The sequence below is a fragment of the Melospiza melodia genome, chromosome 15 (assembly GCF_035770615.1).
Source record: "Melospiza melodia melodia isolate bMelMel2 chromosome 15, bMelMel2.pri, whole genome shotgun sequence".
NCBI classification, from domain to species: domain Eukaryota; kingdom Metazoa; phylum Chordata; class Aves; order Passeriformes; family Passerellidae; genus Melospiza; species Melospiza melodia.
This window is the reverse complement of record NC_086208.1, coordinates 1,969,674-1,985,631: the sequence shown is the minus strand read 5'-3', so window position 1 is coordinate 1,985,631 and position 15,958 is coordinate 1,969,674. Positions and strand designations below refer to the sequence as shown.

The window sequence follows — 15,958 nt, the reverse complement described above, 5'->3', positions numbered from 1 at the left end:
AACCATATCCAAGCATGACAGCAATTGTTATTTCCTCAGATTATAGCTGCCTATTTTGTCAGCCACTGAGGGAGCCTGCCTGACCTTCAGCTCCCTCCCACCTCACATCAATTCATCCTCAGCCTCATTGTTGCATCCCTCCTCCTCCTCCTCCCATTGACCTTTTGTATTTGTATCCTTGAACCTCACTAACTCTTCAACACTCCCAAATCCAGTGTCCTCCTCAGACCTGCACCAAGACCAACTCCTACACACACATCTCAATCGTCCCAACACACCTGCAGCAAGGCACTCCAATAAAAACTTATCTCTGGAAACTAAGGCTATTAAATAAACACAAAATGCATTTTTTATACATGGAAAAATCCCTGGTTAAAGCATTGATGTAAATCTAGAAACTCGACAGCTTAGAGTAACAAAGTGGAATTGCAATGGAAAAATCCATCACAGATCTTAGACAATATTGCATCAAATCAGCTTCCTTCTGAATTTGCAAATCTGCAGCTCTTTTCTCTTTATGATCTCAGCTGTAATTTCAAGAATTTCAGTTTTGACATATTTTCTTTTGACTGTAGCAGGTTTATGTGGCAAGGTTTTGGTTGGGAGGGGCTGCAGGGGTGACTGTGACCGTGTGCACTGGGGTCTGAGGATGAGGGAAGAGACGAGGATCTGACTCCAGGTTTCAGAAGGCAAATTTATTATTTTATGATATATATTATATTAAAACTATACTAAAAGAATGGAAGAAAGGATTTCATCAGAAGGCCGGCTAAGAATAGAAAAAGAAGGAATGATAACAAAGGTTTGTGTCTGGGACAGAGAGTCCGAGCCAGCTGGCTGTGATTGGCCATTAATTACAAACAACCACATGAGACCAACCCCAGATGCACCTGTTGCATTCCACAGCAGCAGATAATCAATGTTAACATTTTGTTCCTGAGGCCTCCCAGCTTCTCAGGAGGAAAAATCCTAAGGAAAGGATTTTTCATAAAAGATGCCTGTGACAGGTGACCTCTGAGAAGACACCAGAAGCTGTCCCCATGTCAGACAGAGCTCTGTGATGCACATGGAACCGGCCAAGCCCAAGCCCTTGAGCAGCACCTCTGGGATAACAGATCAGCAGAAGGTAAAAGATGCTGGGCAGCAGCTGGGAAAGAGGAGAGAGAAGATGTGAGAATAAGAGCCCAGATGCCAGAGCACACCGTCATGAATCCATGGTGACACTGGCTGTCCCCCTCTGATCCATGGAGGACCACAGTGGATGTGCTCCGTAGGACACTGCAGCTCCTGCTGGAGCAGGATTTCTGGCAGGATCTCTGACCCCATGGGAGGCCCATGCTCTTCCAGCCTGTTCCTGCAGGACTGCACCCCATGGAAAGGATTGATCCCAGAGCAGATCCTCAAGAACTGCACTGTGGAAAGGACTCATGACAAAGGTGTTCGTGACATGGGAAGGATGTCATAGACATCTTTCATGAAAAATCCTTAACTTAGCATTTTTCCACCTGAGAAGCTGACAGGCCTCAGGAACAAAATGTAATCAATGATTATCTGCTGCTGTGGAATGCAACAGGTGCATCTGGGATTGGTCTCACGTGGCTGTTTCTAATTAATGGCCAATCACAGCCAGCTGGCTCGGACTCTCTGTCACAGCCACAAACCTTTGTTATTCATTCGTTCTTTTTCTGTTCTTAGCCAGCCTTCTGATGAAATCCTTTCTTCTATTCTTTTAGTATAGTTTTAATGTAATATATATCATAAAATAATAACTCAAGCCTTCTGAAACATGGAGTCACATCCTCATCTCTTCCCTCACCCTCAGACCCCTGTGAACACCATCACAGAAGGACTCCATGATGGAGCAGGGCAGAGTGTGAGGAGGAAGGCTGGGTGGGCACTTAGTTCCAACCAGAAATCTGAACTCCCACTGGCTAAAATGATCCCATAGTGGATTAAATGACTTTTCACATCCACACTTTCAAGCCCCCAGTGTGACCCCATGTGTTCATAGGAACATTCCCTCTCTTTCCTAACAGTGGTGATGTTAAAGGCCTGTACCCTGCAGGGACACTTCCCACTGGAGCAGGTGGCTCTAAGCCCTGGCCAATCTGGCCTTGAACACTTCCAGGCATGCAGCAGCCACAGTTTCTCTGGTTGGAGGTTGTGTTTATTGTCTGTGGTGTTTGCAGCATTAGACACTTCAGAGGGCACCCTCTCCTCCCAGCAGGACAGAGCAGACCATCACCACTGCCTGGGCCCTGTCACCCACAGAGCTCTCCAGTCACAGCTCCAGCTTGCCTGGGGCAGCAGCATGGGTGCCTGTCGCTGTCTCGGCTGTTTGGGTGGCCTGGGAAGGCCCGGGGTGGCCTTGGACAGCCCGCGCTTCAAAGGACGAGAAGAGACTTCAGATCTTTCCTCAGTCTCGGTGTTTATTAATTGTTTATCTAAAAGATTTTCTCTCGGCCCGACAGAGGTCTGCACAGCAGCCAGCCATGGGCACACTGAGAACCCCCAGGGCGGTCACCTATCTTTATACCCGAAGTTACATATACAATATTTATCATTTTTCCCCAATACCTTTTACCCTTATTAACCAGTGCACTTTTAGTAATAACCAATCCCAAAGTGCCAACATCACCACAGAAGATGGAGGCCAAGAAGAAGAAGAAGAAGGACAGGACACGCCCCAATTCCTCCATCTTACTTCTTTAGACACCCCTGTACAGAAATCCCAAACCCTGTGTTTCACACTCTAATTAACCTATCCCTTCACCATTCACCCAGTGAAATCCTCCCATCCTCATACAGGTGCCATCTCCTGTGCAGGATCAAAGTCCAGCCCCCAGACACTTCTGGCAACATTCCAGAACTCCCGAGCCCCCCAAGGGTGGTCTCGGTCACTCTGCACCTCAGTCCTGAGGTGCCCAGCTGGAAGAAGAATGCAGGAGCAAGACTGTTCCTTTTAGTGCAGACACCAGCTTCCACCCCATTTCCACCCCACCCAGGACAACCCCCCTGTCTCCAGCTTTCCCCTCCTCCTCCTCACTCTCAGCCATGTCCTGGCCTCCAGTTCCTGCCCCTGCTCCTCATCCTCCTCCCTCCAGCTGCTCCCAGTCCTCTGGGCCTGCAGGACCACCAGCACCAGGCATGGGTGGGGAAGGAGGAGAGGGTGGCATTGGTCTCTCATGGCAACAGATCACAAACTGATTTAAGCAGAACATGGAGCCACACCCTGGCTTTTCTTCCTCACCAGCCTCTCCTCCTCATCCTCTGCCCTGGTTTGGCCTTGATGCAGGTTCTGCTAATCCTGCCACTTTGTCTTCTCTCCCAGCAGCTCCATTTCCCCAACATGCTTTCATCAGAACATCTTCCATCCCTTTGCTTCTACAAAATCCACAGGGAAAATTTCCATAAAAAATAAAATCTATCCTCACTAGTACCAAAGGACTGCATTAATCACTCTTGGTTTGGGACAGGGAGAAAACAGTGCTTTATGGGGCCAAGGGAATTTTTTGCTGATTTTCAAACCTCTTGTTTTTCTAAATTAAAACATGAACTTGAAGGGGGGAAGGAGGAGAAAAATAGGAAAAATACAGCTGCTGCCTTTCTTTTTTTTGCTGCTGGGAAATTATCAGGGCAGCATGTGGTTCTACTAGCTCCTGGCAAGTTTTATCCAATAAATTATAAAGCATTGATTTAAGACAGGGAAGGAAGAAGAAAAAGAAAAGGCAGCAATAAAATTGCTTTTAAATTACTTGTGTAGGTGGTACATAAACAGGAGACATCACAACTCATTGAAAAATTCTTATTGGACAAAAAAAAGATAAAAGAAGAAGAAAAAAGTAAGGAGAACAAAAGGTTCAAGAAAATTCAGAGGTCCTGAGTTTATGTTCTGTACTTTATTAGAGTTGGTAGCTACCTTGGTGGATTTTGGGTGGTCAAGTCAAATAAGAAAGGAAAAAGGATTAAATATCTCTGGTTACCAGTAGATAGACAATTATGCCCAAGAGGGTCAGGAAGTACTTTTAATTCTTGCACATGTTATTGTGATCTCTCCTTGCCAAGAAAACAAATAAGCTCTGTCTCAAAACCAGTTTGTGTCCTTTGTTCCATTCCTTCTGCTGCAAACTCTTCCAGAATTCATTCCTGTGCTGATCACAGACTGACCTCTGATTTTTTCCATAAATCTATTTCAGTCTCTTTTGCATCATTACTGCCCCTAAATTAAAAAGCTCAATTCTACAAAGATCACACCAGATACAGGGTGAGAGTGGATAGAGAACACCCTGTAATGAAAAGCACATCCCAAATTCAGGCACCAGGAGCTGTATGGGCTTTGTTCCTCTCCTGTAATTTGAGCCCTGAAAACTGTCTGATGCTGATGAACTGCCCAGAGCAATTCCTCTGAGTACAGGAAGCATTTCTTGAGGGCAGATTTACTTTCTGGTGGGGGGAAAAAAGTGCCACTATCCCCCCCTTAATCCTTTGTCTGCTTCGGTGCTGAAGGACACCCACCCACCCTCATTTACCAGGCCTTTGCCAAGCTAAACTCATAAAGTGCTTTTAATTTCCCCTCAAGAGATCATGTTTCCATTTCTGGTCATTCTTCCCTCAGTTACTCCAAGCTATCCTGATAAACAAATCAATACACTCCTGTCCAACTCGGTTATTTCTAGCACGAGGGAGCATTACCACAGATTGACAGAAATCTCCTGCACAGTTGTGTCACCTCAGTCATTCAGAGAGTTCTCAAGATCAAAAATCCTGCCTTTGGGTGCTTTTCATACCATTCCTACTCAGTCTCAAAGATCATCTAGAACCTCCTGTAAAATACTCCCCATTTTCCATGACTTCTTTCTTTGTTAGTTTGGTTCAGCAAATTTTTTAACACAGTCACCCTACAAGGTCTCCTTAACACAAATATTAACTCCACAGATATCTAAAACCATCCCTCAGGAGATCTCATAAAATCCTGATCCCAGGTGCAATTATTTCTGGGAGTTTACCTGATTCTGCTCCAACCTCACAATCCAACTTCTCCTTTATATTCATTCTTCATGCAACCATCTCATTGAACAGCAAGGAGTTGAGGATAAACTCATTTCTCTATTCCAAAAACAAATATAATTTGGCATAAACTACACCTACTTATATATCCTTCCCCTTCCAACGCCCAAAACTCTTGCTCTAGAAGACACCAGTGTATCAAACCAAACAGACCTGAAGTTACATGGAACATCTGGTACCACCTCTTCAACATCTGTCAAGGATAATGCCTACACAGAGCTCAGCTTCTGCTTTGAACAAATCCAACCTGCCAGTTATTCTAATTCCCATACTGCCTCCTTCTTGCAGTTCAGCAATGGAAAAGCAGCACACAGGTCCCACTGAGCAGCTTGATTCACAAGCTTGAAAAAATTGCAGAATTGGCCTCACTAGGTTGCTAAAAAAGGCATCAAGATGATCCATTCAAAACATACGTCTAATAAACCCAGTTCTTTATGTTTCTGAAGTGGATTATTCAAGCCTGTATCCTCCCTGCAAGCCATGGAGATCCCACCCCATCCCACCACAGTACTCAGCTGGGAGGAACTGCCTTCATCCTACACATATTCTGTACCAAAATAAACCCTGCTGTGCTCTGAGCAACTGCAATCATGTACATGTTTAAAAATACAACATTAAGGTCAAGCTCTCCATCATTTTTTTAAAGGTCTTTCCTTTAGAAAACCACAGCACCTTCTCAACCACATCATCATCCCCCTCTCCTCCTCCCACTTGCTCCAAATATCCTCTTTTCCCTCCTTCCAGACCACATCACTATCTTTCTTCCTTCCTGCAATAGAAATGTGACCCAGCCATGTCACTCACATTTTGGCCACACCTAGGAAAGTAATTTATCCATCCTATTTATGCAGGATTTACCCACAGCCATGTAACACCAGGTATTTCCCAAGCCATCATCTGGAAAAAAGAGAAAAACCAACAATCCCCTTTCAAGCAGCTCTGAGAAACCTGAAAATGTCAGAGTAATTCACAAAGTCATGGTAAGAAATTCCAATTGAAGTGAAAAGCCTTCAGTATCAGCACAGGGTAAGTTTTCTCACGGAGCAGAGACAGCTCAGGCTCTTCCCCCTCTCCAATCCAATCATTCCTGCCTCTTATCACAGGGTGCTTGTCCTTCAGCTTCTAGGGAACTGAAAACACCACACTGAAAAATAAGCCTCTCCTGCTGTTTCTTTTCTTCATCAACCCCACTGGATCAGCCCTTCCTTCTGAGCAAGGTGCCACACCCTTGTCACGTCCAAAACGTTTTTGAGTTAAAGGCACCAGAACTGAGCACTTCAAAGCCCGTTTGGTCCCACAAGGTACAGTCACAGCAGATGTGCGTCCAGATTTGGTGTCATTTTACAGAAAAGCTTCCAGGAACATGGATCAAAAATCACCTGGCTTATTTTGCACAGCTCTCCACCTTCTAGTACAAACCCAGGTGCTGTGGATAAATTGCTTTTACCTTTTCCCTTCAGCTGAACTTGCTCTTTCCATTACACATTCATCTACCCTTTCCAAGCACCCTCATTTTTTAGGGACAATCCAGTAGCAAGCATCTGAACAGTCACAGATTAAAAGCTTTTGGCCATAATACAAAGGGGACCTGCCCTGCTGCTTCTGGAAGCTCCTTAGAAGGCATAAATCAATCCAAGTCTTTATGTGGAAAGCGTCAGTACTTCCTAGTTTCTCAGTGAGGCATGGTAAAGAGTTTGTGCCTGAGTTCTGAAATTGAATAAGAAATTAATTTGGAAATTTTTTTTGTATTTTTTATCAGAGTGCAGTTTTTTGCTGTCTTTAAGAAACTATGACAACCACACCCCATACCACCACTTCTAAACCAACATTCCAACACAGTGAGACAGACATCAGGTATGGAGGAAGAAATACACAGTTTTTATTCAAAATGCACAAAATTATGCTAAAACTCCAGATAATTAGTCCCTTGAGATCTAGGGATGTGGTTCATTACCAGGTTTGCCCACAACAATTAATGCTATTTCTGCATCTTGACAGATTGTCCCACCACTGCAGCTTGCTGTGGATCAAGCACAACAGCTGCTGTGGACTGTGGTTTTAATTAGATGTACCAATATGTAAATCAGCATCTTCTGCCCTGTGGACATGGTGGTTTTGAACCACTACTAGGGCACTAAAATCTCTTTATTACAGGTGTTACATCAATGCCTTCCTCAGTAACCCAATTTCAGAGAATCAGAGAAACTCAGACTGGTTTGGTTTGGGTGGGAAGGGACCTTGAAGATCATCTCATGGCACCCCTTGTCATGGGCAGGGACACCTCCCACTATCCCAGGCTGCTCCAAGTCCCATCCAACCTCACCTTGAACATTTATGGGCATGGGGCAGCCACAGCTTCTCTGGGCAACCCACACCAGAGCCTCCCCCCATCACAGGGAAGAATTTCTCTACACCTAATTTCTAACAAAAAACAAGTGTCCTGGCCCAACTCTGCAGAGTTTTTAACCACTTCTACCACGTAAGAAAGTGTTGCAAAATCTGTCACTTGATCCTCTCCTGCTTATACCAACACTTCTCCTTTTTCTCACCAAAACAGAAAGAATTAAGTTAATGCAGAGTCAGGGTATCTCTCAGAAAGGGGTGGCCACGTTCTCCTCTTCCAGGAGTTTATGGCACAAATTCCAACAGCTTCACCTACAACCTTCTCACACCATGATTAATAGTATTACATTCATTAATACTCTATATGCAAAACCTTCAGCTTCTCAGACCTTGGTGCTGCTGGGAGCTACACATGATGTGAAGGTCATCCCCAGCTTTTCCCTTGGGCAGCTCAGAGAATCCCTGTGAGACCACTGAATTCCAGCCATCCTTTTACCTCTCAGCCCAGCGACACCAAACACCTGGGCTCTAAAAAGGCAGAGGGATGGTTTCCATCAGCTACTGCCAAACCCACACACACCATTACAGGCATGGGGCACAAATGCTTATTTCCTTTAGGACTGTAACAACTTTATTGAAACAGATGTTCTGGGAACAGCACGGAGCAGCACTGGGCAGCCTGCAGGACAGCAAATACACAGTGGGAAAGGACTCCCAGAGCAGTGCATGCATCCTGTGCATTGTAACCATGGGAAGATCTTACAGGGAGGAAATGGTTTCAGGAGCTCCAAAGTAGCCTCTTTTTCCAGTGCTTCTCTTCAGAAAAATACCCCAAAAATAATCCCACATCTAGCAGAACTACTTGACATGAGAGGCGTAAACTCTATTCTTGGTTAAGTTACAGAATAAATTATTTGATTCCAAGCTAAAAATACTTAATATCACACATTCTTTTCCTCTTTAAGGAACTCCTGAATTGATAATCCCACAATAGAAATAAGGAAGTACATTTTTAATGCCACTGATTAACATTTTAGATCACTTTAGAGCACTCAGTGCATCCCTTCTCCTGGAAGTTTTAATGCCAGACTGCTGACATTTCCCAAAAAAGCATTAGAGTTGAAAAATAAGTTGGTGTGTTGACAGAGTGCAGTGCTCACTGACCTGCCTCAGGCAAGAAACCTGATTACGTGGCCACACTGATCCCTTTTGGCCTCACCATTTTTTACAACATCAAAACCATTCAGCCATAATCTATTTTTTTTTTTTTTGGTGGCCGATGAATTTAAGATAACAAACTATCTAAATGAGACCACAGTAACCTCAATACTCCTGCAAGCCGTTCAAACAGCACAGGGAGGCTCTGGAGAGTGCAGGTGCTCTCACAGCCATGGCAGAGACGTGGTCATCCTCCCAAATGCTGGCATGGAGCCCTGGTTTTTGCAGCCCTTGGAGGGGGAGCCAGCTCTGCTGGAAAGCTTTCACCTCTTCCAAAGAGATAAGGAGAAGGGAGTACTCCTCCTCTTCAACTGCAGCTGGTTAACACTAAAACAAGACTGACCACGTCTTCCAAAATAAAAGCCATAAACTAAGTGTATGGTCCACAACAACAATTATTTTCTCTTCATCAGGGGAGCCTAAACTGGAGTTTAATTTAAGGGGATTCCAACCAGGTCCCTAAAGGTGGTGGAAAGCTGAGCAGGGCAGCACAGGAGGAAGGCAGGAAGCCACTAACAAGGCTCTTGAACCCTGCCATGCACCCACAGGACAAAAGCAGCCAGAACCAGCCTTTCCCCCACATACCACAGCAGGCCTGTCCCACACACAGCTGACCACACCAACAGCAACAATATCAGCCCATGTGCAATGCCTCACACGGAAGGTTCTGGCACCAGCTGCAGGAAAGGCAACACTGAGCTTGCCAGATCTCCTCCAGCCACGCTTACAGCACAAAAACCTGTTCCAGGTAACGCTCTGCTGAGCCTCCCCTACAGCTTCTCTGCACGCCTCATCCAAGGATCTTTCATCTCCATCACCTTTCTCTGACACTCAAGGATCTCCACAGTCTCCTTACTATGCTCTTTTTACTGGCAGGGGGCAGAAAGAAGGCAAGCAAACAATGCTAAACATCTCCTCACACGCACGCGTCTGGGCTCATGTGCATTCCAAATTCTCCCCATAAGCATTTTTTAGGCAAAGCAACTCATCTGCCACCACCATGCCTACTTTTCCCCTTGAGGACAATCTCTTTAAACTAGGAGAGATTTAACTAATAACATTAAAATGATGACTTACCAGTCTCTCATTATCTTCTGAGGTTCTCTGGTAATGAGCTGCTAAAGAAGCGTAATCCTGCTCCTGCTTGTTACACTCCAAACACTTAGATCCATGACGGATTAGCCTCTGTGGGTCTGTGTAGAGAGGCAAGGCTGGCTGAGTGCTTGCAGAAATCCCTACCCCACCTCCTGAAGCAGCACTGGACTTGGGTGGAGGAGAGGAGGAGAGAAAAGTCTGAGAAGCTGGAGAGGCTGAAGAGCTTGTAGGAGAAGGTGAAAACATTTGGTCTATGGAAATTGGCTTCATGAGCAGCTGAGAACACTGCATGATAAATCCTTTGCTCTTGTGATCTCGTGCATGTTTAAGCAAGCTACACTTATTAAAAAAAAGGAGCATAGTTGAACACTGAGTGCACATGACTTCAATGTGAACGCTTCGCCTACTATAGTGTTGAGTCAGGCTTTTCTCTAAGGCAAACGAGTCCCCACATTCCAGGCAACAATACCCAGAGGCAGGTAAATTAATACTAGTATCAGCTGGGGGACTGAGGTTTGGAGTATATATGGGCACTGGATTGGCACTGTGCAGCACTTTGTGGAATGCCTCCATGACAACGGGAGCAGCTTTCTTGACCTGGTGCACCAGCGGCACCGACATCTGCGTCACCTGAGGCTGGCTCCGCCTCTGCGCCGATGTCTTGGCCGTAACGGAGGCAGCAACGCTGTGGGGGACCAAGTTGAGATTAGCCAAGTGCACAGCTTTGGGAAGGAGGCTGGAGGTGCCCGTGGTGGATGGCTGCTGCCTCTTGACCCCCACCTTGATGGCACCGCCGCCGCAGTTTGGCAGGGGAGATAAGGACACGGTGCAAGTGCTGTTCGCAATATCCATTTTCACACTGTCTGAGTAAGGACTCACTACGTTTGACAGCTGGATAGCCACAGCAGCCCCGTTTTTGGTTGAATTCCTGCCAGCCTCACCTTCTGTAACTGCACTAGTATCAGGGGAGGGGAAAGATTTGATAAACTCTTCGGCAGAAGAGGTTTCTGCAGGCGACTCTTCTGAAGACTTGCCCAACTCATCATTTTCTGGCAAAATTCTAGTTACAGTCCTTTTAATTTCACCGGAAGATGTCTTGATAGTCTTTATTCTGACTTTGGGAATGGCTGGCGGGGAGCCAGCTGCCATGGAAGGGGAGCCTTTCCCACTGCTGTCGCTGCACACGCTGCGAGGACTCTCGGGCTGCTTGCCAGCCTTCCTCACCACCTCCAGGGGGCTGCGGGGACTCTTTGGCGACTTGGGCATTTTTGGGCTTCCCTTCGTCCCGTCTTTAAAAGGACCAGGTTCCTTGGTAAAATTTGGCTGATCGTTTTTTGGGATGCACACAACCTTTTTGGCCTGAAGAGCTACTAATGCTGCCACACAGGAGGACAGCTTGGAATGAGTTGGCTTTAGCCTCTGCCGAGGTGGTATGGATGAAGACATGTTTAGCTCGGGCACAGACCCCTTGCCATCTCCTAAATTGTTGTGAGGGAGGTCTCCAAACACCAAGCCTTCCCCAAGAAAGCTGTTGGTATCTAACAAGTCCTTGCCTGACTCTGCAAACCTCTCCACTGCTCTGTCTTGCTCTCTCCTGCTCATTTCCAGCCTATTCTCTGGCTGGCAGTGGATTTCTGTCTTCTGTTCCTTTTTACAGTACTGATCAAACATGCTTAATTCAGGCTCTGGCACCTTCCTAAGATGATCCAGGACTGAAGCCCCTGTTGGGACATATATTGAAGGTGGTGGAAAATAAGGAGTTTGGGCATGTTTGGGTTTATCCCCAATACTGTTCTCTTTGAATGTGTCCTCTGGTTCAGGGCTGGAAATGGGGCTAAACTGACTAAATGTTGGCAAAGGCTCTGACTTGGACTCGTCCAGTTTATCAGAGTAACCTCTCGAGCTGTCACCATTAATAAAAGTTGACTCAAACTTGCCATAATTATGGACTAAAGCATGAGCCTCAGCTGGCAGATCAGAGCCACGAAAGCCATTGTGTAACAGACCAGTTCCAAGGTGATTCCCCTCCTTTTCTGCCTCAAAAGACTCCTGGCGACTCGTGTTCTTCACTATCACACTGACAACGGGTGCATCGGAGGGAGGCAGAGAGTGGGACAAGGACACATTCTCATCCATGCACATTCCTGAGGACTTCAGGTGATTCTCATTCTCCTCCCCAGCTGATGGAATGGTCTCCTTAGCATCGAGACTAGTTGGATCAGGGATGTCAAAAGCAGCCAAGAGGTCATCAAAGTCAGGGGTTTTCATGTCCCCCATGATGAAAGCTACAATCAAAAAGCACAAAAAATACTTTGTCAATATATTTCCCCCATGGACAAACTTTGTAAGACTCATGTGCATCAAAAAATCAGGATTTTTTTTCTGTGACAAAAATCCCAGCTGCACAAAGCCTGGGGTGTGGGCAGGGCTGCTCCTCAGAGGTGCTCCAAGCAGCACAGTGAGAGACAGCAAGCATCCCCTCACCCCAGGATCCCCCAGAACAGAGCTGGCAACAAGCATCACCTTGGAAACCACACCCAGCTCATGCAGGGGACATCTCTGCATTAACCCAAAGCCAGCCATCATCATCAGCCTCGACAGAAGGTTCTGAAGTACATTAGCAGAGGGGTTTTTGTATAGCTAATAGGCAGCAATGACTGCTGATCTCTCCACAGATTGCCACATTTGAAGAATTCAGTCTTTTCTCAAGGAAGAAAGGCAGGGGCAAACAGGTGGCCCAAGAGACACAGACCTGAAATTGAGATGACTCCCTACCCTGAGCAATTTAAATAATAGAAGTCTTCAGTAAATATTTCAATACAACAGTTCCAAGAAGGATTATCTGAAACACGGGCAATCCTTAAGTATGATGTGAAGCAAAAACCGCCCAAAGATAGAATAAAGAACTAAATATCCAAGTTGAAAGATGAAATTGTGTTCCCAGCCAGCACCTTCTTTCTAAGCTCTTCAGAAAGGAAGTGGGGACTCAACAAGCAACCTACAAGCTCTGGTGAGATGCATGAAAACTGACAGCACAGAATTACTAGAACATTTGTGTTCTCTACTGTCAGGGATACTGCATTTACACTGATAACCAAAATATTTTCCAGTTGCTACAATACAGAGACTTCACAAACATTTAATGAGTCATTATTTAATATATTTCATTTAAACCCCAAACTTATGTGAACCGGTGCATGCTGTACCTAAGGGAGGGGGAAAAAAAACAAAACGTGTCAACAGAACTAGCAGGGCACCAGTTCCTGCTTGGCAAGGAGCATCCACAGGCAAGGTGAGTCCTGCCACACTCCACTTGGGCTGCAACAATGCTGCCAAAGCCAGCAGCAAGCCAGGGAGGCCGAGAGGGTGGCAGCATTCCAGGGCAGAACTGGGAGCAGAGAGCAGGAGCATAGCACAAGGCAGAGGGACAGAGAGAAACCATCTGATGCTCCCCAAAAGGGCCAGGTTTAAGGCTGCTGTCATTATGGACAAATCAGTTCAGAAGTCTGTCAAGCACCACATCCAAACCAAACAAAGCTCAACCCTTCTGGCCAGGCTGCTGGAATGGGGAACAGCTCCTGGGCCAGGAGAAATCACTTGGAGTGGAGCACAGGGACACAGTGGTCTTTGAGCTTTACACAGGTCCCAGAGGTGCTGCTTTGGTTAATCTGCTGCAAAACACTCTGCAGAGATTTACTTGGCTTAGAAGTGCCTAGCTGTGGCTGAACTGAAACTCCTTCTTAAATTAAACCACAAATATGAAGGTCCACAGAGGGCTATGCAATAATTTGCAACCACCTCCCTCAAGGAATCACAGCTGGGCATGAAATCCCTGGAAGCCCAAATTATCCACACACTCCACATCCCCAGCACTTGATAAGGACTTTGGAGACAACACAGATTACTGCACTTGGCAGAGGCATGGACCTGAAACTTCCCATTCCTTTGGGTGGGAAAAGTTGTACCAGCTGGGAGAGAGCTAGGCACCACGCAGCTCCCAACATTTCTGGCACACAAATCCTTCTGCAAGGAAGACACTTCGTTCCATAACCTGGCATGATTGAGTTTTGTACAGAGAAAAATGAGCCTGCCAATCACTCCTGACCTTCCCCTTCCCACTCTGGAGCACCTCTCTGCATGTGTTTAAAATGCAAGACAAATCCCATGTATCTGCAGCATCTCAAAATATCCTTTTCTTGGATGAAACCTTGCTTTTTCAGAAGGATTTGTGTTCATCTTTGAGTCTTATAAAACACTCTTTTACTGGCTTTGCAACCATGAGGGCACAAGTCTCTACCTAAATATTTCTCCACAGACCTGCATCTTAAACTTGTCATACACAAAGCTACACTTTCTCAGAATAAAGCAAGTTTTGACCCAGATTCTAGAGAATAAGTATCTTATCAACAAAATTGATTTTTAAATAACATACACAGCACTGTACACTTCTGATCACAGATAACAAACAAAAAAAGGATATTAAAGAGAATTATGTAAACTGGCCTGTGAGGAAAGCTAAAATAAAGACCTTTGTCCTTACTCCATCATTCTTGTGCAAAGGACTGCAAACCCACACTTGGGATCCAATGAAAACATGGAGGTTGAGACTTGCAAAGCAGTAAAAGAGGTGAATAAAGTGAGCAAAGGAGAAGGACTTATGGAGTAAAGAGTGTATTTCAGTGTGCAAAATCAATCTCACTACATATACACATTTCTTCAGGAATCAGGAAACCTGGAAGGCTCCAAGCCATCCACAAAAGCCCTGGGGAAGGATGTCAAATCCCATGGCCATGTGCTATGGATAAGCTTCAAAGCCAAGGAGAGGCACCACAGGAGCCACTTCCTCCACTCACTCCTTACAAACCTTTTGCTGGCAGGGCTATTCCCAGGGACTTCTGGAGACTGGGAGAAGATGCTCTGCAGCTTTCAAACTAGGGAGGAGATTTGAGATTGCCACTTAATAGTGAAGCACGAAACCCCAGTTACACCAAGGAAATTAATCAGAGAATGGATTAGGTTGGAAGGGACCTTGAGGACCATCTAGCTCCAATCCCCTGCTGTAGGGGATTATTTATCATGTACATTGCCATTACTAAATATTGGTCATTTTAACCATTTTAACCATTGGTAATTCCTCACCAAAACAGTGTACAAGGGGAAATATCTGCCAAGGGCTGCTCAAGCCCGGCTGGCGTCTCCGGGAGGGGATGCAGAGACTGCATGACACCGGAATCCCATGGGAAGGCAGGGATGGCAGGAGCCAGAAGCGCGGGGAGGGCAGGGGATGGGGCAGAGGCCCTGTCAGGGCTGCGGGGAGGGGCTGAACCGGAGGGCGGCTCGGTGGCATCGGGACCCGGGGCTCTGAGACCCGCGAAAGTTTCATGAGCCCGGTGCGGCTCTCGGTGCGAACGGGGCCGCCGGGCTGGGGACCCGTCCGGCCCGTGGCACTGCCGCACACACGGAGCCGCACACCCACACCCACATCCCCGCACACCGCCCCCAGCCCACGCCGTCCCCACCCGAGACAAAGGCCGGCCCCGCCGCCCCCCGCGCTGACAGCCCGGCCCGGCCCGGCCCCGCCGCACGTGGGCCGCCCGCCGAACTTAGTTTGTGCCGGCGCCGCCGGGCCGGGCCGCCGCGGGCAGCGCAGCCCATCGGGGCACGGAGCTGAGGAACGGGGAGCGGCGGCGGCCTGCGGGCCGGAAGAGCCGGTGCGGGCGCGCAGGGCTCGGTGCGCCGGCGGCGGGGCCGCCCGCCCTGCCCGCGGGGCGGCAGCACCGCCCGGCCGCGGGGCCGGCGGGAGGGAGGGAGCGCGGGAGGGCGGAGGGCAGCGGGAGGGGCGGGCCCGGCGCGGCCGGGCCCGGGCGGGCGGGCAGGACTCACCCACGCAGGCAGCTCCTCCGGGCCCACCGGGCCCGCGCGGCCTCACCCCGCACCGGGCACCAACGGCCGCAACATGGCGGCGGCGGCGGCGGGTGGGGCCGGGGGCGGAGCGGGGCGGGCCGGGCACAGCGGAACCGCCCCCCCTTCCCTTCCCTTCCCTTCCCTTCCCTTCCCTTCCCTTCCCTTCCCTTCCCTTCCCTTCCCTTCCCTTCCCTTCCCTTCCCTTCCCCGCTGCCCCGCTCTCCTTCCGGGAGGCTCCTGCCCGAGGCGTCCGCGGCCCCGGCCCGGTCCCGCCGCCCCTCACGCCGCCGCGGCCCCGCGCCGCCGCTGTTGTACGGTTCCCTCACCAAAC

At 47.8% G+C, this 15,958-nt stretch overlaps 1 protein-coding gene across 3 annotated transcripts in view; it reads right to left on the bottom strand.

Annotated features, from left to right (window-relative positions):
• The window catches only part of ZNF592 (zinc finger protein 592), a 40,421-nt gene extending 24,731 nt beyond the window's left edge, over nt 1-15,690 (bottom strand). Inside the window, exons 1-2 of one of the 3 annotated variants that reach the window (XM_063169300.1) lie at nt 15,607-15,690; nt 9,706-12,008 (exon numbers count right to left, since the gene is read on the bottom strand). In XM_063169300.1, coding sequence (XP_063025370.1) covers nt 9,706-12,000 — 2,295 coding nt within the window. In that variant the 5' untranslated portion in view covers nt 12,001-12,008; nt 15,607-15,690. Of the gene's footprint in view, nt 1-9,705; nt 12,009-14,587; nt 14,864-15,606 lie in introns of those variants that run through there. The other 2 variants (XM_063169299.1, XM_063169302.1) reach the window with 2 other exon arrangements.
• Between the last annotated feature and the right edge of the window lie 268 nt (nt 15,691-15,958).